The sequence below is a fragment of the Cydia amplana genome, chromosome 5 (genome assembly GCF_948474715.1).
Source record: "Cydia amplana chromosome 5, ilCydAmpl1.1, whole genome shotgun sequence".
In the NCBI taxonomy this organism is placed as follows: Eukaryota; Metazoa; Arthropoda; class Insecta; order Lepidoptera; family Tortricidae; genus Cydia; species Cydia amplana.
The window spans coordinates 6,284,399-6,311,028 of NC_086073.1; the positions used below are offsets into that span (position 1 = coordinate 6,284,399).

A 26,630-nucleotide genomic window follows, 5' to 3' on the forward strand; every position below is an offset into this window, starting at 1 on the left:
TATTTTGTATGAAAAAGAGGAAGTCTAAAGGATTCATAATTTTTAAAAGTTGCTGAACAAATGTTGGTCAGTTTGAGGAGTACAGCCTACAGTTTAATTTATTGCTCCTGTTACAGGAAGCACCCTGTATATGTATGGGTTAGTCAAAAAGGTGAATATAGAATATTGTGAATAAGAAAATGGCGATGTATCGTGAGGTATGGGCGAGCTGCTAGACACCGTTGTAGAGCTGGTTACTCCGGCTCAGGAGAATCTGGCGCGTCCACGGCGGCCACGGTGGTCCCGGCCGCGGCGCGCACCTTCTTCAGGTAGCTGGCGCTGTCGAACTCCAGGCAGCTCTGTTGATCACACGCGGTTTAAGGTTAATTTCTCATTAACCACCACCACCAGGGCCCAGCTCAAACTTCATTATGATATTCCAAACCGCAATGCACTTAACACACATGCATTGCACAAATGAACACCTTCTGTGCACCAAGCCGTCATCGCCTCGCCTTGCAACGGTATCGCGTACCCAATATAGGTATGTGTAATGCCTATAATGATAGACGATAGGTAGGTACCGGGTTGATGTGTGCGATAACCTTAAACCGTGCTTCCAAGTACTCACACCAATATAATAGGGATGTTTCCTGTACTTGAAATAAATTATTTCAAACCGTGCACGAAATAAAGCACCAGATAATTATTACTATTATTAGAAAAACATAGACAGCAGTTATTTTTAAACACAATTTGTATTTAATAAATCGGATTGAAATCGAAAAAGTAGGTGAGTTTACCGTGACGTCACTACATTCGTTTTCATATAAATTCCATATTAGCAAATCGTTTTGACAGTACCCAAAAAGAAGCTGATTTGACTAGTAGGAATGTAGCATATTGTATGGTTTTAATCAAGTTTAGTCTCAGAATTTATATATCAACTAAGGTAGTACACCCCACCACACACATGACATAGGTGCATAAGTTTGGGTGCAATATGCAGTATTGACGAGATGAGAGTAATTTTGATGACGTCATTAGATGGCCGGCGCCGCTGTCTCCCGGCAGTTTTGGAGACCCAATACTATGCTCAAAAACTACTCTGAACTTTTTTCCCATGCACTCGGGAGAATACTATGATAGATTTCTACCAATAGAAGCAGAGTCCCAATGTCACCATCATTGTGTCCGGATGTCCCCAATGTCGGGTCATGAAGCTTTTTTCAGGAGTTCGTGCTTTCACTATGGGTTCACAACTCCAAATGACCCCACTATTTGGCAATGTGACTTTGTCACATGATTTTGTATGGGGACAGTGAATGTGTTAAGTGGGACGATCTGACGGCATACAACAAACAACTTCGGAGGACCTAGTATATAGGTACTTATATGGCACTTCATGTCTACTTCTCTGCATGCATGCTTTCACCTAGGGAAGTAAATTAATAAAGAGGCTTCACCTCCATACAACGCCGTGTGCCTAATGCCTATGTATTGTCGTAGATGGCGCTATTTATTATGTTTGGATTATACGCGAAAAGCGCATGATAAACTGTTTACTGCTACATACAGTATATCGTCGGGTGACAAGTAAAAGTCAAAGTACTATCAAAAAATTAAAGTAACAATGCACTTTATTACACTTGTAACACGATTTATTGTCCAATAATTTCAATGATGTTAGTTAGTGACTTTTACTTGTCACCCGACGAATTATGTAACTTCATAACCTAAAATTTGCTTGACCACAGACACGTGCAAAAATTGTCAATAAGAGCATAATATGCATGTTCATTTATCTCTGCCGCTTTCTCCACATGCTCCGGTTATTGTTGCAACCACATGGTTGTTACTGTTAGTACAGCAATTAAGAATGCTGACGAACGAGGACAGTTCAAAACTTTCATCCAGTGAAAATGAAATAGTTATTTGTTTTACAAGGGGGCAAAGTTGTTGTTTAACCGCTCATGCTAATATTGATACTCGAGCAAGCGAAAGATTCCAAAATTTAAGCACGAGCGTAGCGAGTGGTTCGAAAAATGGAATCTTGAGCGTTGCGAGGGTTTTAAAGCAGGAGGGTAACACGAAATTTTTCACCACACCAACCCGAAGTAAGTTAAGTATTTATTTGCAAAGAATAAGTAGGTACAATAGTGTCTTAGGTGGTAAGTGACAATTGGTTGCTATTTGTACTATACAGGTTGTACTAGCATGCAAAAATCTTCAAACGACTACAAATCCGGCTGTATATCTTCAGAGAGGAAATCGTTTACACTGTAATAGCGAAGAAAATATTAACTGTAAGATATCAAATAAAATCAAATCTAAATGAATGTTATCGAATATTTATCATTCAAAATCATCATTTAAAAGTCTATTCTATTCTACCAGCAAACATAAGAAAACAACTCAAAATTTGCATTTGATTACTTTGCCTCACATGTGAGTAAAATGCAACTATGCTATCAGTTTTTGAACAATCAAGAGAATCTTTACCAGTTGGTGTGGTTGGTGTTATGCAATTTTAGTCCTAACCTAACCATGTTTGCCAGTCTCGTTTGTCAACATTTTTGCGTGTTAAGGTTTGACTGTGATGTGCCAGTGAAAATTAACCTGTTAGTAACGCATGTTGCATCGTTAGATTCATTAGTAGCAAACGGTGCAACAAAGTTAGACACAATGACATAGGACCATGATAGAAAACTGTTTTTTTTTTTAATAATCAAAACAAATGCATAAATAATTATTATGTTATTTACCTATTCTATCATGGTCTAATTAAGTAGGGCCGGTACAGCCGGACTGCAACTTTAATGGGAACGGGAAGTGCACAGCTACGTTTCAGTTGGCGTGCAGTTCCCATACAAATTGCAGTCGGGTTGCAGTCTGTCTGTATCGGCCCTTATAGCGGAAAAGCGAAGATTTTTGAAGGAAGGTAGAGTTAATAAAGCTACGAGCAAGGAAAGACTTGTTTTGTTTCATGTTTTATTACGAAATCGAATTGAAAACAAAAGTGAAATAACACTAATAATTTTGTTAACATTTAAGAAAAAACAATACCAATTAAATAAATTAACATTAAATAGAATGTTAAAAGCGTAATTTGGAACCTCACTGAGATAGTCTTTAATTCGAAAACTCCTAATCGTTTTTTACCTGTATTAACGAACCCCTCTCGAATACCCATTCTGTCCGAGCAGCGTGAAAACGACACAAACATTGAATTAGTATCTATCTAGTAAACACTTCATAGCATCATTGTCAACAAGGATTTATGTAAACTTATGCATATACAATTTAACAAGTTAAAACACTTAACCAGTAAATTCTATGTGAATTTAATTCTAATAAACCTATGAAAATAGTAATAATAATTCTTATTCAGTCTTTGACATTTCTAATCAGATCTTCAATCAACAGGTAATTTAAGTTTCCTAAAAGTAATAATACTCGCGTACACAGTGGTGGGCGCCGAGCGAGGGCTGCCGCAGCACCCACCGAGATCAGCTTGTAGCTAGTACGTCAGACTACGCTAGAGTCAGTCTTATGTCTCTAAGCTATTCTTACCTACTCTATTTAAATCACAGGACCCTTGAGGTAATCATTGTCATTTATACTTAGCATGACTGCTAAAATACTCGAGGGAACGACTAGTTGGTTAATCACAACATTATGATGGAATTTTTAAAGAAATAGATATTTTCAGAATATACATAAACCAGAATTTAGAAGCCCAAAAGCCATCGTACAAAGGTTAGTATGTGGAGGTGCAAACATACAAGCTCAGTGCGTAATTAATTAGTACAAAATGAATGCGTTACGCAGTGTACAATAAGTATATTGACTCTACGAGTACGTAATTTAAAGCGTTTGAATGTTTTCAGTGCGTTTCCAACTTCAACCGGTGTCATAGTTAATCTCAGTTGCCGATCACGGAACTAGAAAACTCACGACGGAACCACTAACATCAAACCGAAGCTGAAAACATGCAAGCGTCTTTACATTCGGACCGATCCGACGCCGGCGGCACACGACCGGGTGGGATCTCAAACTAGCTTATAAAAAACATTTTTATAGAGAAGGTTCGGGTTCGTCGGGCGGCCGGACGGGAGACCGGGGTGGGATCGAGCGGACGGGAGAGGAGAGAGGTTCCGCGGCCGCTAGTAGGCGGCGTCGCCGCGCCCGGCGCCCGCGCCCGCTCCCTCCGGCTGCGGGCAAAGTCCGGCTCTCAGAGACTCTACGGACGAGTAGGACGCGGAAGGAACGATCGCCCCCTCGCCGCGCTCGCAAATAAACTCGGATCGCCGTCGAAATGGCTCCAAAAGAAAACTAAACTATCGTCCCGATAGAAAACTTTCGAATCCTCCCGGTAATAAAAAACATAAGACATCGCAGCCTCGGGGACCCCGATCGCCTCGCTCAGTAGAAGTTGCGACAGAGCAGCGCGGCGAGGTAGTTGGGGTGTCGCAGCGGCGCCCACACGCGCAGCGGCGGCACCATGCGGCGCGCGGCGGCGGGCACAGGGGCGAGCGCGGGCGACGGCGCGGCGCGGCGCGGGCAGTGCGTTACCTTGCGCGCCAGCTCCGGCGGGAAGGCGGCCAGGCCGGCCGGCGGCAGCTTGCTGAGCGGCGAGTCCGCGTACTGCACCAGCGTCTCGTACGTGTACGTCTGCCGAGGGACGGCGCCGGCCCCACAGCCGCCCGGCCCTGCGCACCAAATCACCACTTAGAACGGGACCTACCATTATATACTAAACGCGTCGGCGGTCGATCGATATGAAGCGCTGGCGGCCTAAAACTTCACCGTAACACATCGACGATAAAGGACTAGTGGTCGAGAAATTTGGACATCCCTCCTTCTCACGCAAACTTCATATGCGGCGTGCTTTATCCAAATTCCATACGATTCTATTAAGGTTGATAATATGTAATGTTGGTAACACTAAGTGCTCCATTTAACTATTCTTTGGAAACTTTACTACACGAAAGCATCCCTAATACAGATTTTGCGGTCCCCGCTTTGGTCAAACGAAACATTAAAAACGAGTGCAACGTAAATAAGCTCTTAAAATGCATTTATTAATGTTAGGTTATTTGAATTCATTCGCATGTTGTTTAGTATACCTAGATGGACATTCCAATAAAAATAGCAGTGGTAAGAAATTGATGTTAAAATACTGGCGCAACTCAAACAGGTTTAGGAAGGTAGAACTAAAATGCTCAGCCATCCATTATCAACCGATGTGCATTGACAAGCGAGACAAATAAATACGGAAGTTATTGACTGACTTCTGCATACTATGACATGAAGGTACTGGTCAACATGGATGAAATGGAGAAATGCGAGACATGAAAAGACATTGAATATGTTATAGACAAATAATTTTACATAATACAGAACGTTATTCAATCGGAGAACGATCACCACTCCAGTAATTAGAGTAGTTAGGATAATGATTATCTTTTACACTTACAGTAATAACTAACACTAACACATGTAGCAGATAACATCTGCAGCCACGTTAACAGAGATCGCCGGAATAAGTCCTAACACGCGAGAAACGCGTAGCGGATACTAATTATCGATTAAACATTTGCATAACTTTACTTAATCATTATCGCTTTTTCTGCATCCGATTGCAGAAAACAGCGGACGTGGTGCGCAATCTCTGCTAAGCGGGGCGTGGAGTGCCGTGCTCTGAACGATTACGACGGAAAGATGTGCTCGGATGGCGAGCAAAAGCACAAATAAATACCAGTCACATCGAGAACGCTTGGGCGACACATTGGGTTAGCAAAGTGACCTTTACGAGCAATCATGCTCCGCAGGATGAATGTTGGATTGAAAGGAATCACAAATATTTCGATTTGTGTAAAAATTCAAAAACAAACTTTGCATAGTTCCAGGTGATTGCACCGCGGTAGGTAAATTTTTACCCTCTTTCCTGGGGGACTAAGCAGCAGTTTTCGAGTATCAACAGAGTCGCAAGGGTTTTTAAAATTCTCGGAAATATACCACGGATTATCCTAAAAAAGTGGAAGCACTTAAATAGCACCCTCGGTGTAACTCGTATCGGTAGTAATTGTGGGACACGTGACGCCCAACCATATCGGTACTGACCTTGGTTCTTGTCGGTGGACGCGGCGCGCGAGAAGCGCGGCCGGCGCGGCACCGCGTCGTCGGCCGCTGCGACACACAGCCGTCACACACTCGCGCACACCAGCACATCACACGGCCGACAACGAAACGACTACTCTACCACATCCTACTTGCAGCTTTCCTTTTAATTTGACACAAGAGCAACATGCATTCGAAATGGTTGACGGGTCTATGATGGCCGCATTTGTGACGTTTATCGCGGAACGACAAAAGTCGACCATCATATCCGGGGACCATTTTATCTTATCACGCATCTTAAATCATATTTATATTAGGCTAGTGTAATGATATCAAATCCTCTCCCAACAAAGCCCTATAACAAGGTCCTTCCCTTTGATTACATAGAGAATATTATATATTACGAACAATTTTCTTTTAGAAAAAATAAAGATATTACTCTTAATCAATGTAATTGCTTTACATTTAATTTAATGTTTTTAAATTCCATTTGGTATGAGATTTTAGGCAGATAGAAAAATAAATGTGACGTTCCACGGAAAAGGTACCTTATGGCACTTGGCGCTTACGTCGCATAGCACCGCAATTGTATTGGAGCGGCGTTAATAATAGCGTAGGCGCCAACCGCCATAAGATACCTTTACCCGTGGGACGTCACAAATATGCAAAAATAATGAATAAAGAGGTGGTTCAAATAGCATATACATATTTCGTAGGAAAATAAAACCTACGAAGCAAGAGATGAAGGGTAGAGTGGTCGATTCTGAGTTTAGCGGGATGATCGTTACTGATAGGTATCTAATTTGAGACCTGCTGGAGTCACGGCAGGTTTGAGCGATCATGGATGATTTGTTAAAAATGTTCCTCGATAGCACGGCTTCTTGCCTTATCACGTTTAAAAATATATTCCTATCTGGCAGAAACCATGAAACTGACACGCAAGTGCAGCTTTTGCAGGTAATAAACGAATAGAAATGGAAATCAGTCGTCAAGTTATATTTCTCAACCCCTCCGTGTTTCTTTGTATAAATGGTTAAAGCTAAAAAGAGAATGCCAATAAGCAATTCCTTATAAGATTTTCATCAGTTACTTTTCAAATGGAGGTTAGCTCTGTTTCAAATTGTGCGTCGCATTAATGTTGGCGACGGCGAGAAATGAAAGCAGACAACAGCCAAGCAAGAAAATGAAGAAGAACATATAATGGACTTTTATATAGTTCGTTTTTTTAGCATTAGAAACAACTTGAAAGAAGGTAAGCGATTTTGACATGTCTTTTAATCGAAAAACACTTTTTAAAAATCAATAACTATTACTTATGAAAGCATAAAGACTATAAAAGATCGTATTAGATTCATAATTGTTACATATTTACCGTAACTTATTTTTAAAATGTGTTTTTCATATCAAGATTGTTTACCTTATTTCTAATGCTAAAAAAACGAAGTATAGTCACAGGCTCACAGCACAGCCTACAGGACAACTTACCAAGCTCTTCTTAATAAAGGACTATGCGTCAAAAATGGTCCCAAAACCAACAGAGTTGAGAGTTAGGTCATTAGATAGGTATTTCTGTGTACTTCATTTCGTTCTATGGCCACCGAGCGGAATTCCATTGCAGAACTGAGATATTGGTATTTTAGTCAAAATTTCGTCACCCTTATTACCTAGGCAATAGAGTCCACCGCCGGGCGAGCGCGGCAAATCATTCGGTATGCTCGTCCGGCGGTGCGCAGCAATTAATTTACTTACTTGGACTCTATTGCCTGGGACGCCTAGGTATAATAATAAGGGTGACGACATTTTGGCTAAAATACCAATATCTCAGTTCTGCGATGGAATTCCGCTTGGTGCCCATAGAACAAAATGAAGTACATAGAAATACCTATCTAATGACCTTACTCTCATTTCTGTTGGCGTTGGGTCCAGGCTCCATACAAAGTTGCCCATGGTCCTTTGTTTATTACTTCTATTTTTTGTACATACATAATCTACCAAGTTTCATGCTCTGCCGGATAGGTCCGTAATTTGAAGCTAAGACTCCGTACTACCTTGGAGATGCGATAAATTTGGAAGACCCGCTACCGCGGCCGTGGATGTGATCGAATGTCGATTTGAAAAAATATACAATATTAATATATCATAATATGAATGCCAGATAAATACATATTTATGTCGAGTCTGAACACCATTATATATGAATGACACACAAACTGGTACCGTGACTATTTAAATGAGTCGAAAACAGGATGATTCAGGAGACGCGGCCTGGAATAACAAGATTTATTTAGTCACCCCACGCTACGATTTGTGACAAAATAGGATTATAATAGATGATCCACTGAAGTAAGTTTATTCCTGATAACGTATCTTGAGTCACCCTGCATAGTTGATAGACGTAGTCCTGGCCAACTTCCAACCCTAAATAAAAAACTACATGCTTCAGTCAGTCGATACTATATTGTATACTCTTATGAAATAATTCAAATAATATATCACACTCAAGTCATGCTAAGTTAGATTCGAATCTTGAAACGGCTTTTCATGCTATTAAATTAATGAATAGCATTGTCGACTACTAACTCTGCAAAAATAACTAGAATAAAAAGCTGGATTATAGCTAATTGTACCTAATTTAGGACAGCAGTTATCATCATCATCATAACTTAAGAGTTTTGCTCTTGTCGGTGGAGTAATCGCCAATCATTCCTTTCTTGTGCCAGTCTTTTAATTTCCTCATACGATGTATCATTTTTTATTTGGCTAAGATAAGTTATTCTAGGTTTCCCTTCTTGTCTTGACAGCAGTTATATGCAGATTATATGTATATTATAATGATCGACCAGATCATTTACTCTTTTATCAACATAGTAGGCTTTAAGACCTCGTTAAATGTTACAGTCTCGGCATTACGACAAGAATTCTTACTTGACTGTATATTGATCGACCAGGGTCTCATTTACTCTTTTATCAACATAGTAGGTTTAAAGGCCTCGTTAAATGTTACGGCCTCGGCATTACAAGAATTTTTACTTGACTGTATATTGATGTAGATGCCGTGTAGTGTGGTGTGGGTCAGGGATGTTGCGAACATCCGCATCCGCATCCGCAAACGCGGAACTTCCGCATTATTTTCAACATCCGCATCTGCATTTGCATAAAATCGATGCGGAGCTTATGCGGATGCGGATGTCGAACAAGTCGGTACAGTAACGTCTTAGCGGCGGCTTAAGTGCTAGGTCATTTCGTCATTACCTATAACGAGATCGTCTAGATCCAGAAAAGTCGGCCAAGTTACTGTTTATTAAATATAAGGCACCTATATTCTTGCTTAAATACTAAACGTTTCGTTTATTTTTAAATAAAAAAATACTAAAAATGTAATATTTGACGTTTTCTAAGTACCTAATCTTGACATCCGCATCCGCATCCGCGGATGTGAGCCTTTAAATATCCGCATCCGCGTCCGCGGATGTCAAAAAATCTGCATCCGCAACATCCCTGGTGTGGGTACATACCGGGCTCGTCGTGCGCGGCGGCGGGTAGCGGCGGCGCGAACACGTCGTCCCGGTCGCCGTTGAGCTCGGGGTCGGCGCGCAGCAGCAGCGCGGCCTGCGGGCGCTGCGACAGCGTGAAGAAGTCGCCCGAGCCCGCGCCCCACGCCTCCAGCGCGCCCGAGCTCTCGAAGTACTCGTCCAGCACCAGCTTCGCGGTCTGTGCGCAGGGTTCCGAAGGATAATTATCACAATAAGCGCCACTTGCACCATCCCACTAACCCGGGGTTAACCGGTTACACCGTTAACCCAGCGTCAAATAGTATTGGTCACTATGGTAACTCCAGGTTTAACCGGTTAACCCCGGGTTAGTGGGATGGTGCAAGTGGCCCTAAGTAACAATAACTATTTTGATAAGTATCGTGATTTTTATGCCTGATAATTATCGTCAGGATATTCATGGGATAATTATCAAAAAGACTATAATTCTCTGGATAATTTCGAACCCTGTCTGTGCGCAACGACGACGGATCCCCGTTACGAAATAACTATCTCCGGTTACAAACCCCGAATACTAGTAAAAGTACAAGTTCAATTTGAGTTTTGAACTCTTTTTAGTTCGTTTTTAGGGTTCCGTACCCAAAGGGTAAAAACGGGACCCTATTACTAAGACTCCGCTGTCCGTCCGTCCGTCCGTCCGTCCGTCTGTAACCAGGCTGTATCTCACGAACCGTGATAGCTAGACAGTTGAAATTTTCACAGATGATGTATTTCTGTTGCCGCTATAACAACAAATACTAAAAACAGAATAAAATAAAGATTTAAGTGGGGCTCCCATACAACAAACGTGATTTTTGACCGAAGTTAAGCAACGTCGGGCGGGGTCAGTACTTGGATGGGTGACCGTTTTTTTGCTTGTTTTGCTCTATTTTTTGTTGATAGTGCGGAACCCTCCGTGCGCGAGTCCGATTCGCACTTGGCCGGTTTTTTTAGCATTAGGAAGAAGGTAAGCGATCTTGACATGTCTTACAATTGAAAAACGCTTTTTAAAAATCAGTAACTATTACTTATGAAAGCAGAAGAATATAAATGATCGTATCAGAAAAATAAATAATGGCACATATGTAACAATTATGAATCAAAAACGAACTATAGAAAAAACAAAAGGCCCCCAATTCGAAACGCTAAAATTGTCCCGAGTCTACGAGACTATAGTATCTGCTAACCGAACTGACGCCGGAGGCATATAACTATGTATCTCTTTCACTCGGCCTGCAACCTTGAAGTAGTAGTAATGAGAAGTTTTAAGACCCTGATGGCCAGCTTGGTATACAGATAGTATAGATACAGCACCTGTACTGATCCAGCGTAAGGGCTGAGTCACAAGTTCACGAGACATCACGGTAGCAAGTAGTCGTAAATATGATAAAATATGTAGTTTTAAAGCTTTATAATACTTTTTCTACTCCAGCACTTAAATGTGTCAATTAAATGACTGACAGTGATATCTAAAGCAATGTCATTTGAATGCTTTGTCTATAGGCTCATAAGATGACTGCTAGCAGTCATCTTATGAGTATAATACAACTGCTTTATTTTTTTTAAAGATACAAGTTCCGATCATCTTGATTGAAAGAGGTATGTTTTCATTTACAATAATAACTCTTTTTTTTTTTTAATAATAACTCAATTTTTTTTAAATAATAACTCTTTTTTTTAATAATAACTCTTTTTTTTTAATAATAACTTTTTTTTTTTTTTTTTTTTTTTTGCTGCAGCTGTCATAGAAAAAGTAATGTATGCAACAGCTCATAATTGGTTCTTAAAATTCTCGGGTCTTTTTTTACAAAACTCGACTACGTCTCGTTTTGTAACTTCGACCCTTGAATTTTAAGAACCCTTATTATATCACTGTTGCATAAACTACTATTATATTATTTTAAAGAAAAGGAATGACATCCAATACGAGAAAAGCTTGGTGGACAAATTTACAAAACTATTCTAATTTATTATATAAATTACAGTACCTTGACGAGATCCAGATTCTGCCCCGTGATTTTGATGGAATGTTGACCAAAAGTCACAGTGTATTTATATTCTCCTAACGCTGCGTCGTTCGTTGAAAAACTATGAAGTAAAGCTCGATTGCTGTGTGGCGATTTCTGAAAGGAAAGATGTTGAAAAATTTAGATTTAACTACTATTTTAACACAAACTACAACGCTAAGCTAAGAATCTCACAAAATAACACTAGAACTTTGGCTTTTGTTTCTGGTTGCGTGGTAAGCTAGCTAAAGCATAGATTAATGAGAGACCAAGGCCTCAATAGGCTACATGACTAATTTTCATTTATAGTATCAATCGATCGGGTTTGTTTTTAGGATCAAATGTCTATATGGGACCCATTGCATTAAAGTAACACAAAAGTCAGAAATTTTAGTCAAAGGCCGACAGTCGCACTTCACTCGCGAAACGCCCTAAACAAAACGATAAAATGAACGTGACGTCAAGGTCTCTGAGAGCCCATCTTGTATGGACAAAACAAGAAAATTGCGTTTTTGTCGGTGAAATATTGCGTTTATGTATATAGTTGCTATACAATATTTTTTTTGATGAAATTTAAGGAATCGAATGGTACCCTTACTTTTATCGTTTTTGGAAGTTTAAAAAAAAACTTAAATTTTTAACTTTCAGGTCCTGTATTTTTGTAACATTTCCATATTTTATTTTAATATCCAGATTATTGTGATAAATTGCTCGTTTGCTATCTATTTTAGTAGATTTTGTTATAAAATTCAACATGTGTCATCATCCCTATTCTATAGTGTCATAAATGTGTTGGTTACCTCCCTGTGTCATAAATGTGTTGGTTACCTCCCTGTGTCATAAATGTGTTGGTTACCATAAATGTGTTGGTTACCTCCCTGTGTCATAAATGTGTTGGTTACCATAAATGTGTTGGTTACCTCCCTGTGTCATAAATGTGTTGGTTACCATAAATGTGTTGGTTACCTCCCTGGCGCGCGGCTCGTCGTCAGCGTCGTCGCCGTTGTCGTCGGTGGCGGCGCCGGCCTCCAGCGCGCCCTCCAGCCGCACCGGCGACGCGTTGCGCCGGATCGTGTCGCCGATCAGATGCTTCGCGTGACTGACATAAAACACCACGTCAATATTCGCTTCCCGGGTGGTTACGAGTGTTACGACTAAAGCCGGCCACACACACTAGGTTATAACCGATGGTTATGCCTGCACAGTTCACTTGTGCAGGCATAACTGAACGTGTGTATGACATGACTCCTTGCCTGCGCAAGCAAAATTGAAAATATCAAAATTTATATTTTTTGCCTGTCGGTTGTGCTTGCGCACTTCGCTTGCGCAGGCATAACTGAACGTGTGTGGCTGGCAGGCTTGATAGGCTTCAGTTATCCAGTGATTGCCGAGGGGATAGGTCGCACGTCACTGTGCAACAATGTCGTCTCGCAAACGAAATGCAATTGTAGAGGATTTTTAGTAGATATTTAGGGGTAGATATTATATCGCGTTAGACCCGTTTGTGTAATTAAATAGATATTTAGGGTTCCGTAACCAAAGGGTAAAACGGGACCCTTTACTAAGACTCCACTGTCCGTCCGTTCCTCTGTCACTAGGCTGTATCTCATGAACTATGCTAGTTAGACTGTTGAAATGTTCACAGATGATCTATTTCTGTTGCCTCTAGTACAACAAATACTAAAAAACCGGTCAAGTGCGAGTCGGAGTGGGGCTCCCATACAACACATGTTTTTTTTCCGTTTTTATAGATAATGGTACGGTACCCTTCGTGCGCGAGTCCCACTCGCACTTGGCCAGTTTTATTATTTTTAACTGTGGAGTGGATTCATGGTTTGTATGCGTGTATGGCTGACGAAATATAAACCTAATAGCGCTATTGCGTCTACGTCAACCACCGCTACCGGTGCCATGATGGTTTGAACTGAGAGTTTGTGCAGGTTTATCGTTACGTGTGTGTGCCCTATGGAACTCGGTCGTGCCTGTTGGTTTTGCTTGCACAAGCAAAACCGACACGCAAAACCTAGTGTGTGGCCAGCTTAAGGGCTGATTTAGACGGCGCGCGAACTCGCATGCGATTTTAGTTACATTGTGGACTGTTGGTTACGTTCAATTCAACCGACCGATCAAAACCCGCAATGTAATGGAACTCGCATGCGAGTTGTTCTCGTATCGTATAATTGCACCACACAAAACACATTCAACAAACAGATCGACCTGTCGATCTTTAACCTTTTCCACGCCGTGTCAAACACAAAAGCTATCACTCAGACGCACTGACTTAATATAAAAGAAATAGACACACAAAGCAGAACAAAAACGTCAAGAAATGTGGATCTCAATGACGTTTCGCACCATTTGCATTGATGATAAAAACGCTTACGTAAATTTTGAGTCAAGATAAATGTTTCGTACAGAAAAGAGCTTAATGTCGTAAGCATTAAGTGTCAAATTTGCAAACATAAGTACCAACACTGTTAAAAAATTTAGTCCGATGGCACTAAACGTAACGTATTTACGTCAAACAACGTCAAACGAGAATAATGAACGAATGGAGTCACTTTGGTACACTTTAATATGTATTACTGTACAGGAAAATATTAAAATTGAAGTAATAAATAAAACAAATTTAATTTAATCGGGAGCTCAAATAAAATTAATTCTTGGTTCAAATTCAAACAAATTAAATTTTTAATTCGTAAGTATACGTCTTTAAATACTAATTTCCTTGAAATAAATTCTACTTATTAAATAACTGTGTATTTAAGATCTACATTTACTCATAGCACGGGTGCACGGGGACATTTAGATACTGATTGGATTTTTTTTATAAAGTCTACCTATACTTTATAAAAAAAAATCCTGTGATTGTCACTGTGTTCCGACAGGTTTAGCATTTACAGTTAGTCGATATAAGCCCTTATTGGTGGTGTATATGTCGGAAACAGGGAAATGGGCCAAACACATGTGCCGTTTTGCCTTGTTTAAAACTGCATCACCCCTATCTCTCGCTATAATTAAATAGCAGTCCACTTTGCACGTCGCATAGGTTTTCTTGGAAATCTTCAATTTAAACATAATATTATTTCTTATGAATTCCATATAAAAATATAAAAAAATATTGACCTCACATCGACTCAATAGAATTTTGTTCCTTGACATCCCTTCTTTGGTACTAACAAATTAATTTATTCAAAACCATAAAATTACCACCAGATTACATAAATTATGTAATGCTATCCAAAGAACTAACCGAAAGAAATACATTCCATCCTTTTTCCTTGTTTTATCATTGTTATTTTTACATATTTTAACGGCACATTTCGTAATTGTTGACAACTTCACATTTGAGCCTTTCAAACAAGACTAAACGAAAAAGTAATGCATGATCTGTTTTGACATCACTTTTGTGGGGCCATTTTTGGCGGCTGATTGGGTATCCAGTTCTTTATACTATATCAATGCTCAGACGCCTCATCATTGAAGTGTCAAAACTGAAGTTGAACTTTATGTATATGCACGTAGGTCGATGTTGCTCTGTGACCGATTAATCGGTCTTTGGCGTTGAACCTACGGTGCGGATATATCGGTCATTGGCGTCCAAAAGGTTAAGGAATGACATTGACAAATGGTTTGGTCCACTCAAACCTAAATGAGCCGACATTATGTTTGACAAATAAAATTACTTAAACATTTCTAACCCTTTATAAGGCATTAGCGTGTCACAAATTATGCGAAATTGAACCCTATCACTTTGAAACACTATATCCCTCTGCTTTATAAAGTTGTAAGAATAAAGAAAAATATTAAACACTGTTAAAATCACAAGTATATCATGAATATTAAAAAAAACTTAGTTTAACTTATAAGACAACTCACTTCACATTTTCCTCATTGGGTCCAGTGATTTGAACGAGACGCTCCTTAGCACCAGGGCTTACTGAAAAACATCCCATATTTCCATTACAAAACGAAATTATCATGTAAGTCAGCCGTTAGTACAATGGCATGGGTGTTATGAAGTTGAAAGAATGTAAAAAATTCATTTACATTTAGGTCGGTTGCTGTGAAACATGATTATTACTGAAAATGCATTTTAATCACGAGGTGCCCCGACTTTTAGTTATGATTATTGTTGTTAATAGACTGCTATATGATTATATTAGTAACATAACCCAATCCCCATGCAGAAACACCATTAAAGAAATATCAAATACGTGCTTCCACGGAATAAGTGCCTTCACTATCCTAATGTCCAATCGGCTTGGAAAAATACTCCAAGCATTTATGACTACCCTTACGGTAAAGGCACTTTCCCCATTAGATGCACGTGATTGTGTTATTTTCACGCAACAGACAGTAGCCTCAAACACAGTAGCTAGAATGTCATTAAATATAGGCAGAGAAGGCGGGAAGGTCGCAGAGCCGGTCACCATGCAAGCGCCACCCCGTGGTTCGTACCTCGCTGAAACGATATGATCGTGTCACTTAGCTCCTCGATCATGTGCACCCGCCTGCCCTTGATACCCATCACTGTAACACCACAATACAACTTCAGGAACGCCGCTAGCTGCCTATCACTTCTGCTTGTCTAGCTTCTGATTTTTTACCTATTATAATTTGGCCCCTACGTTTATGACTCACGTTAGTTCTGCTACAACTGTAGCTGGTTTTCGACAATTTCGACTGAAGCATCCAGAAATACAGTCTTGGTGAGTAAATAATAAATAAAAAACTGAGTCAGTGGCTGATGCTGATACACGTGGAATTTTCTACCCATTTAATTAAAAGAGTAAGGAGAATTGTATACCGCTATAGTATTAGAATATTCTACCTAACTAATAAAACATAAAATTCCACATGCGAAAGTTAAATTAATAATAATATATTAATACTCAAAAACTATTTAGTTAAAATCATAATAAAATCTACTTGTTCCATAGAAACAGTAGGCCCCAACCCCATTCTTAATTCAGTAGAATCCTTTAGATTTAAAATAAGATAATTTTTATCATTATCAACATGCAAAGTAAGCTAAACAATTGAACAACAGCAAGATAAAACTACAGACAGATAAGCATCACATTGTATTTATCATGCATTGTTCTCCCAGATTTATTGACTTAGATAATTAGAATTACCATGCAGAGAATCTGTCTTTTTTGTTTGGTATTTACTAAATAATTTATGAAACTCAAAACAGGTCCAAGGAGCAAATATTGTTGTTATTTGCACAAATATATTATGCCCTACTGATATAGATTTGAGCCCACGACAACAATTAAAGAGTAAACATAAAAAACCAATTGATTACAATTGACATACCTTTTCCAGAATCAGCGTTTCGAATAACAACCTCGTCCTTAGAGTAGTTCTTGCCGGGGATCTTGGTGGGTTTGGGGAACTTGCCAGAGGGCTTGATGACCTCCCCAGGCTGCAGGAGCGCGGGCGGCTCGGGCGGCGTAGCCAGCGTCGGGGACACGGACCCGCCCGCGCCTTCCATCGTCGGCACCAGTAGTGGCTGCACATGCACCAACATTGCGCTACACAACTATAAGCACATGCTACGAAAATTGAACTGAAAGCTAAGAGAATAATTGGAATTGGTAAACAATACTTTTCTTACAAGAAATTTTACAATAAAAACCTTTCATAGTTAGCATGCATAAACAAAGTGTTGTACTTTTCAAGTAGGCCACTTGAAATCATTTGGGACAAATATAAGTGGGTTAATTTTTTGTAGCATTAGTTTGATGAAATGCAAGTTCATAATGAACTCTTTGTTTATAAGTAATTTGTTTGCCCACACACAAAATACAATTTTTAAAGAACCCCAGGGGCCTATGGGGTTACTAGGAATCAAATTACCAAATAACTAACAAAATGAGAAAACTATGACAATAGTCACATCAAATGATAGGATACTGGACAATTTTTTTTTTGTAGCGGAAATAAACACATCCAAGAAAACATAGTTTAAGAAATTACAAAAATAAATAAATGTAAAAGTTATTTATACCTCTGCATGTGTGCCACGGTGTCTGTAATACTGACTCATATAGTCTGAAGTCTGCCAATGCTTAGCACGCAGCTCAATTAACTCAAGAAGATGTAGCCTCGTTTTCTTGTCCAAGCGTTCATCCTGCGAACCGTTGCGGAACACAACAAAATATCTGAAAAAGGAAACAAAATAAACATAATTATAGTAATATTTGCATGCTATTTAATAACATCAAACTAAAAAAGGAGGTCAAATGTTTTACCTATCAAGGAAATCTTTGTAGAGTGCTTCGAGCTGCGCCCCATAAAGCTTTAAGTTAGAATACATGGTAGAAACATTACTTTGAAGCGCACGGTCATAGTTGCCTTGCATCATTTCATATGCCACTGCTTCCGTCAACACTATTAGATCATCCACTGAAAACAAAAGAATGAATGCCAAATTAAAACTCAAATGAAATCATTTTTGAAGGATACAATGGCAGTCTTATTTTAAGATTATTTTTGGGGTTAAAAAACTATACTCACCAGAGTTTATTTTGACATCTAATACAGAGTTGCGGTTATGAGCAGAACTGGTCGTCGATTTCAATGGTCTGGGCACCTCCAGTTTCTTAACCGTGCGGGTCATTTTCGTTACAGTCGACATGGTGCTGCAAACCAAACAAACCATTTTCATTACATGCCTAAGAAAACATAGGAGCGCCAAGTTTCTCTATCAAATCGCTGCTAATGTAAAACGCCGAGTGATCAGTGATGAGTAACCTTGTCATAATTATACACAATGAAACCAGCGAATGCGATGCGAAATATAAGGGAACTCACTCATCCATGGCGACTGCGGGTTGTTGCATCGTTTACACACTAGAACCACTAAAACGCGTGAAAAGTGAAAGTGATGACAATGATCCTAGCGAATAAATTCGGAACAAATCCAATACGTGTTCATTACTCGTTAGAATGGTTTTATGTGCAATAAAAACAGATTAGCTGGAAAAATTTTGACTTTATGGAGATATAATATTTTGCTCGTTGAAAAACATTTAGACAAAACAATTGAATGCCATAGAACACTATGAAAATAGGAAATAAACAAGAAAACTCACCTGGCTACGCCATTAATTCGCAATAAAAATAAAATTGATAGTGTTGTATAAAAATCGCTAAAAATCTTTGGCGTCTCTATTTTCTATATTTGCGTCTAAGATATAAAACAATATTTTATATTTTTCATAATATGAAGTATTTTCATAAAATTTGAGATACAACTTGTTTTTGAATAAAAATAGGATGGCAAAATAAAAACCGAAAATATATCATTATTTATCTCAACACTACGAAACTTTAAATGTTGCCACAATATAAAAATCTGTTTATTGGTAGAATATCGATTGGAAATTCCTGTGCAAAATTTATCGAGATAAGCGTACTGCTCAATATACTGCCCAGCTGAGTCGAGTTTAAAATCCGTAACACACTATCGCATCGTACCAAGATCACGGTGCCCCGCACGGCCCGCACCCGCACGTGGGTGCTGCCAAAGAGTAGTATAAGGTGCGGCGCACGAAGGTCGCGGTGCGGTAGTGTGTTACGGCTATTATAATGGCCTGTAGAGTCTGTGTAGAAAGAGAAGAATCGTAGAATGTAAGGGCTCCCCTACATTTCACGATTCTTCTCTTTCCCCACGGACTCTAGCAGTATATGTATATACAGTAGAGTCCAGAATTAAGTGGTATCCAGACGAGACAATTTTTCGCCAATCCGATGAAATTCTCCGATGAAATCAGGTCGTGAGGACGCAAATACCAATTTGATTCTGATTCCCTGATTAAATCAGCAGGTGCGGACACAAAAGTACCAATTTTCATAGTAATTATCCATGGAATGCAAATTAGTGATTTAATTTGTGTACGTGTGGACGCTAGATGAGATTGGCCAATTATTTTCCTGAACAAATCGACTGATTTGATAATTCCCGTCTGGATACCACTTTAAATATAACAAAGTGATGAAGTGTTATGTTATTACGAGGGGCGTTCAAAATATTCTCGGTATTGATATCTTACGACCTCTTCTAAAATTTCTTTCGTTACTGGCCGCTAAGGTTTATTCATTGACATTAAAAAAAAGTATAATTCGAACCGAGATGGTCTTTTGTTTTTCTGCAATTGCTGAACAAACATGAACATCATGTGCGAATTGACAATGTTAACTAAATTAGAACATCGATGCGTGATAAAATTCTTGACAAAACAGGGTAAAAATCAAAAAACCATAAAAGAGGAAATGGATTGTGTTTACCGTGAGTCTGCTCCTTCTTTATCTACCATTCAAAAGTGGTCAAGCGAGTTTAAACGCGGAAGGGAGAATATTGAAGATGACCCTAGACCTGGCCGGCCTGTAGTAGCTACTTCACAAGAAAATATTGATAAAGTGGAAAAACTTATATTGGAAGATGGTCGAGTGAAGGTAAAATCTATAGCACAAGTAACCAATCTCTATTGGTACCGTACATGATATTATACATGACCATCTTAATATGTCAAAAGTAAGTGCAAGATGGGTTCCGCGAATGCTGACTCGGCTTCAAAAAGACATGCGTGTAGCTTGTTGTTCCGATTTTATTGACCTGTGCGGTGAAAATCCTGATGAGGTGCTGCAAAGAATAGTTACTGGAGATGAAACCTGGGTTCATCATTATGACCCAGAGAGTAAACAAGAGTCCATGCAGTGGCACATTAAGGGTTCAGCTCATCCCAAGAAGTTCAAGGTCATCCCTTCAGCTGGCAAGGTCATGGCCACGATATTTTGGGATTGTGAAGGAGTATTACTAATCGATTATAAAGAAAAAGGTGTAAATATCACAGGACAGTACTACGCTAACATTCTACGTCAATTAAAGGATGTAATTAAAGAAAAGAGGCGAGGAAAGTTAACCAAAGGTATTCTGCTTCTGCATGACAACGCCCCCGTCCATACTGCTCATATTGCCAAGGCAGCTATTGTTGAATGTGGGTTTAAAACTGTTACTCACCCACCGTATAGTCCGGACTTAGCCCTCAGCGACTTCTTTTTGCTCCCCAATCTTAAAAAGGATCTGCGTGTAAATAAATTTTCTGACGATGAAGCATTGAAGGCGGCAGTGGAGGAGCATTTTTACACGAAAGATAAAAAATATTTTTACGAGGGATTAAAAAAAATAATTGATCGATCTTTTAAGTGTATGAACATAGGGGGGGAGTATATTGAAAAATAAAAATATCAAACTTTTCGTACTTGTTTGTTTTCATTCTCATACCGAGAATATTTTGAACACCCCTCGTATAAACGTCATATTTTCATAGAAATTTGATCCTGGGCTAAACTAGAGTTAATCGTAAAGCTGTGTCCAGATGAGACAATTTTTCGCCAATCTGATGAAATTGTCCGATCAAATCATGACGTGCGGACGCAATCGCCAATTTGGCTCTCCGAATATTACTGATAAAATGGGGTGCGAACGCAAGAATATACTAATTTGTGACGCTAGTATTTCCGTTTTGGATCATTTTTTAACATAGAGGGCTCAAATATCACCATAAGTCTTAAATTGGTGATTTAATTGGAGATTAGCGCCAATTATTTTCCTGATCAAATCGGTCGATTTGCCCAGCTCGTCTGGGCACGGCTTAACATGTCATAGACATAAACACACTGCACCACGACCTTGTTGCGGTCAAAATATCTGCGCAGGTCGCGGTGCGGTGTGGTAGTCTGTTAAGGCTATTATCTTGGTCTATATTGGTCTATATGTATAATGTCATTCTGCGCCTGGTGTCTGTTAGCTCGTTGGGTGGACGACATCCGGAAGATTGCGGGTCACTTCTGGATGAGATTAGCTCAGGACCGGGACAAGTGGCGTACTAGAAGAGAGGCCTATGCGCCTATGCTCAGCAGTGGGCGATAAAGGGCTGATATGATAATGATGATGAATGTCATTCTATACATTTTAGTAGATTTAAAAAAACACGTCTGGCAATAATAGGTTTGACATCTAATGTCACTGTCACGAATGTCAAAACTTCAAAAGCGAGCAAAGAGTGTCACCTCGGGCGTGGATTGGATAGTGCGTTCCGTCGGTAGTGTTGTTATTCAAAAATGTAGTAATGTCGTAAAATGTGCGGAAATTATGCTAATTTCTCTTATCCAAGACTTCCATATTATAACTTTAAGTTTAAAGTGGTTGTGTGCTTCTGAAGTGACATAATTATTTGTTTACTTTAATCAGGATTTTAAGTTTAAGGTATGTTTTGTGAAGTTCTGAGTTTTCTTATCGTTTAATGAATTAAACCTTGTTACAATTTATTTAGGCACCTATTTCTAATGTTTTTGGGTATATTTCGATAATGATTTTAATTAGTAGCGTTGTTTATAAACCTGCGCAATTTTGAATTTTATTTTTGCAAGTCTCTATTTGCTTTAGTCTACTTGCACTCATGGAGTATTAGTCAGAATTGGGTGTGAGTAAAAGAAGAAGTCTACTTACTAAATACACTTATAATGTGAAAATATGTTTTTTTAAATAACTAAGTTACCTTATAATACTTAAACAAAATAATAATAAATAAAGAAGTGATTAATTCTTCCAAGTAATAGTAAGAAATAAGATTGCGTTTTTGATTTTGTTTATGAAATTATTAACACATAAATAAGACAGTTTCAAATGTAGCTTTTTTATTTATTTACAGTTAACAACATGCCCAAGCTCCATGTACCAGCAGCTCTTCTGGTCCGAGTAGTGCTGCCAAGTGCACTGCTAGTCAGTAAGTGAATTTTCAAATAATTATTCATTAAGACCATCATAGGGCAAGAACTCTCATATTTGTATACCTTACCGCTGTCTGCTCTATCAAGCTTCTTCAAGTGGAGTATGTGTACTAATGCAAGATGTTAGAAGCCTTCAAAAAGCTAAGACTCCATATTCATGAAGCTACAGTGGAATAATAAAGAAGAGGCCTATACTCGTCATACATTACGCATTCTTAGAGTCATTTTGTATTCTATTGATTGAATAAGTGAGATGTAATGTGAAATACAAATTCAAAACCTTGTTTTAATATCGCAACAGTCGCGATATGCCGATATTCTCGCTTTTTTTTTTATATATCATTATACAAGAATACTTAAAACGTGTCGCACGCCACTCCAACAGAACAACTCTCTATACGTGCGAAACGCTCTGGATTGGCGTATGAATCGACATTAGTGTGAAAACCGCGTTAATACTCTTATTTTATCCTAAATGCCTGAAATTGTCAGTCATTACCTTTATTTCTCTGTGCCACATTTAATGACCTGACCTTTGAAATTGGCTGGCATTAAATTCGTACCACCTTAAGTGCGAATTAACTGTCACCTATTAATTTAATGTCGCGCGTATCAACGTGTAGCAGTGACGCAACCAGGTACAGATTCCTACAAAAAAGCGGCCAAGTGCGAGTCGGACTCGCCCATGAAGGGTTCCGTATTTAGGGGATTTATGACGTATTAAAAAAAACTACTTACTAGATCTCGTTCAAACCAATTTTCGGTGGAAGTTTGCATGGTAATGTACATCATATATTTTTTTTAGTTTTATCATTCTCTTATTTTAGAAGTTACAGGGGGGGGGGGGGACACATTTTACCACTTTGGAAGTGTCTCTCGCGCAAACTTCAGTTGAGAAAAAAATGATATTAGAAACCTCAATATAATTTTTGAAGATCATAGATACCCCACACGTATGGGTTTGATAAAAAATTTTTTTTGAGTTTCAGTTCTAAGTATGGGGAACCTCCAAAAATTATTGTTTTTTTTTTTATATTTTTGTGTGAAAATCTTAATGCGGTTCACAGAATACATCTACTTACCAAGTTTCAACAGTATAGTTCTTATAGTTTCGGAAAAAAGTGGCTGTCTGTCTGTCTGTCCGTCTGTCTGTCCGTCCATACGGACAGACAGACAGACATGACGAATCTATAAGGGTTCCGTTTTTTGCCATTTGGCTACGGAACCCTAAAAACAGTACCTTTACTCCTTATAAATGCATCCCACCTGAGTTATGTGGGAAATATGCTCGTAATCAATGAGTAGGTACCCTAAAATCGTATACTCCCGGTTTTGCCTGCAGTTCTGTAGCGAGCTGCTAGTGGTAACATGTACTTTCTCACTCTAGTACCTACATGCTTCTGCACTTGAAGGACTGCAAGTCGAATAACGACGAGCAAAATAAATGAGGCCAAAGCATATCCTCCATTTGGGCTACTTAGGTACTGTACGATAACTTTTCGACACAACTAACTTACGGAACGGAAGTAGGTATACTTGTATGATAACTTTACGACATTTTTTACCCGCTTAAACGACTGGTCGGTCGGTGCTTATCACGGCAGTCGTTGCCTGCATGTTCATATACGTACTGTGCCAATTTCGAGATTTTGCATAAAACACTTCATCAAGTTTTGAGTTGACGAAAGAGAGATTCGCGCTCTCGCGAGTTCTCATGCAAGGAACGTGGTGTGGTAGGGACCTTTGATTTTAAAGAAACAGAATGGGCTTTCCATGTAGCAGTCCCGCAGGGTTATTTTTACGAAGCTGTCTCCATTACCTACACTCACATAAAACGTAGCCTCACGTTGCGCTGTAAGTAATAGGCGTGGTTGAACTGATAAATCGGAAGCGTGACCTCAGCTTGTTTTTTGCAAATAAAAAACAAATCTGGCATTGAGACAACTAATGCGAAGTCTGCGGGGATTCCGCTCGTTGTGAGAAAGCAATAGCTCGGTCATTTGCCTTTTCTTTTGAGTTTTGATGATTAAAGCGAAAATAGAGAACATTTGTCACTATAATACATATAGGTATATTATATACGTATTTTACAAGTAGGTAAATGTTTGGAAAAAGGAAATGTACAAGGAATCAAACGACAATTTCGCAAGTTTCTAGGAATCGCTTAAAATACTGGTTAGGTAGGTATAATATTTTTATCACGGCGACGGCGGAACCGGCCAGCGGCCGCGAACTGAGTTGTTATGTTGTTATGCATGCTGTCAGAACTCGCTGTTACATCACCGACTTTTAAGTTTTTTTACAATTAAACCACCATGATCTTGGTTTTTATGAAGATAATTCATTGCTATTCCATCCATGACGCCGTCTGTGTCATTAATCACATACTCACCGGCCTACTCAATGTCGTGTCGTACCTGTTTACACTTGCCGACATAATATGAAGTACACCGCATGAGGAGGAATCATCCATACAGGATGATAATGAATAATGAAAATCAGTACCTAGAGCTCAGTAAAGGAACTACATATTCATATTCATTTTATTTGTATTAATCATACATTGTCAGTTTTATAATTAGGTACATAGGTATGCGAGATGGATGTCAAACATAAATACATTAATACAGAAAAAATGTAACAATAAAATTCTAACAATGTCATTAAGAAATTAAAAACAATAAGTAGTTAATCGTCGAGCTATTCATCCAAGAATTCAGCAACGGAATAATAGGCCTTCTGGATTAAAAACGACTTAAGTTACGCCTATGTTTTTGGAATTTACGAAGCAAATTTTCAGCACATGCCATTAATTATTCCTTCATTTGCTCCTTCATTAGCTCACATCAAGCGGGCCATGAAGAGGATCTTAATTAATTCTTCATACCTACTCTAACCTTATTTATGCACCTCTAAATTTGACGCTACGGTGGAATCGCGACACTAACATACCTACATACACATCTTGTTAAAATAATAACGCTTTGGCTTTTGTATAATCGGAATCGGTTAAAGAGTAATTACATGTTTGTGCACGCGTCGCATTGCGGAGAGTTCCTCTGGGCGCGCCATCAGGCTTGAGGGCTCGGCAGTACTTTCCCCGGTGACCGACTTCAGTGGCCTTGCCCGCGAGCCCTTCCAAATCACAAAATTTGCAAGCCATTTACAACACGCAACCAACGCTACCCCGAACGCTCTGATTTCAACTGCGTAGTTCGTAGTGCGTAGGTACAGTAGGGAAGAAAATTAATGTTAGGCAAAAAAATGCTCTTAAAAATGATCGGCAGCTTGCTGTTACATTATCTTTCTCTTTTTCTCTTACATGGACAATTGGACATTTACGGAACCTAGTTTCGATTCGTTTCATTTTTCGTTTATCGCCTTCAGTGCAGTTCTTAACAAATATTTAAGTGGTAGAGTAACCAATGTATTATTTACATAAAGATATAAAGAGAGCTTAGCAAGAATACCACCGTTAAATTTTATACAAGTACGAGAAACGAGTTTGGTATTCAATTAGCACCTAAACCAACAAAGTGCGACTTTAAGGGAACTGAACATGAATTGTTGGATGAGTCATACCTAAAAGGCTATACCTACATGAAACTGAACTTATGTAGAGTTGTGAAATCTGAGTCACGCCTTCAGCGTAATGAGAATAGCATTCAACCACAGCGATATCCACACGGCATTCACGTGACCTTTCCTGGTTTTCGTTCGGCTACGGCTGTAGATCATGAAAAACGAGTAGGTCAAATGAGTGCCATACTCGTAAAGGAAAATCCTGCGTGACCCGATTCCCCACGTGTCCCATAAATCCGACGATTTAGAACACATCCACCTGCCCGGCCCTGTGTTTATACCTGCGCCAGCCATAGCTAACATTCACGGATTTATTTGTGAAGTTTACTCGAATAAACGTTTACATAGATATGTAATACTAATAACTATGGAGGTTGAGCGTTCAGTTCATTTCATCTCCTACCAATGAGTCGGGAACCTTATGTAGGTGTAGGTAAACCATCTGGCAACCATAGCTGGCAAACCATCAATATTGGCAGTTAATAAGTAAAAGTAGAGTCAAAAAACTTTCTCTCTTTTTGGGCTTCTATTACTAGGATAAGAAAAAGGGAATAAACGATTCTCTCTGCCTATGCTCCACTCACAAGTGACTTCTGCCAAACAA

The 26,630-nt window shown here is 39.1% G+C and overlaps 2 protein-coding genes across 8 annotated transcripts in view; one reads left to right on the forward strand and one right to left on the reverse strand.

Annotated features, from left to right (window-relative positions):
* Positions 1-149: 149 nt before the first annotated feature.
* Positions 150-18,878, reverse strand: LOC134647872 (eukaryotic translation initiation factor 4E-binding protein Mextli). Of its 7 annotated transcripts, none has more exons than XM_063502218.1 (13): positions 18,745-18,878; positions 18,167-18,291; positions 17,902-18,055; positions 17,658-17,811; positions 16,964-17,159; positions 16,100-16,171; positions 15,518-15,578; positions 12,605-12,737; positions 11,621-11,755; positions 9,618-9,813; positions 6,106-6,171; positions 4,555-4,691; positions 150-338 (listed from the first exon to the last, which is right to left on the reverse strand). In XM_063502218.1, the coding sequence occupies exons 2-13, from the start codon at positions 18,285-18,287 to the stop codon at positions 234-236; spliced, it is 1,530 nt and encodes a 509-aa protein (XP_063358288.1). In that variant the 5' UTR covers positions 18,288-18,291; positions 18,745-18,878; the 3' UTR covers positions 150-233. The 7 variants fall into 7 exon arrangements, with proteins under 7 accessions (XP_063358288.1, XP_063358287.1, XP_063358291.1 ...); XM_063502217.1 differs by lacking the exon at positions 18,745-18,878 and adding an exon at positions 18,464-18,711; XM_063502222.1 differs by lacking the exons at positions 150-338; positions 18,745-18,878 and adding exons at positions 2,954-3,173; positions 18,464-18,711.
* A 2,852-nt stretch (positions 18,879-21,730) lies between these two features.
* LOC134647873 (piezo-type mechanosensitive ion channel component) overlaps positions 21,731-26,630 on the forward strand; it is an 81,557-nt gene continuing 76,657 nt past the window's right edge. The window contains exons 1-2 of the mRNA XM_063502224.1: positions 21,731-21,920; positions 22,366-22,440. Coding sequence (XP_063358294.1) covers positions 22,374-22,440 — 67 coding nt within the window. The 5' untranslated portion in view covers positions 21,731-21,920; positions 22,366-22,373. The remainder of the gene's footprint in view (positions 21,921-22,365; positions 22,441-26,630) is intronic.

What these genes read in the sequence shown, in the direction of transcription:
- LOC134647872 (XM_063502217.1), bottom strand. Translation starts at nt 18,492, where the DNA reads ATGCAACAACCCGCAGTCGCCATGGATGA. An exon ending in ACCGTGGCACACATGCAGAG is followed by an intron (nt 17,160 to 17,657) that starts GTATAAATAACT and finishes GTGCATGTGCAG; the next exon opens with CCACTACTGGTGCCGACGAT. An exon ending in ACGAGCCGCGCGCCAGGGAG is followed by an intron (nt 11,756 to 12,604) that starts GTAACCAACACA and finishes CTTTCCTTTCAG; the next exon opens with AAATCGCCACACAGCAATCG.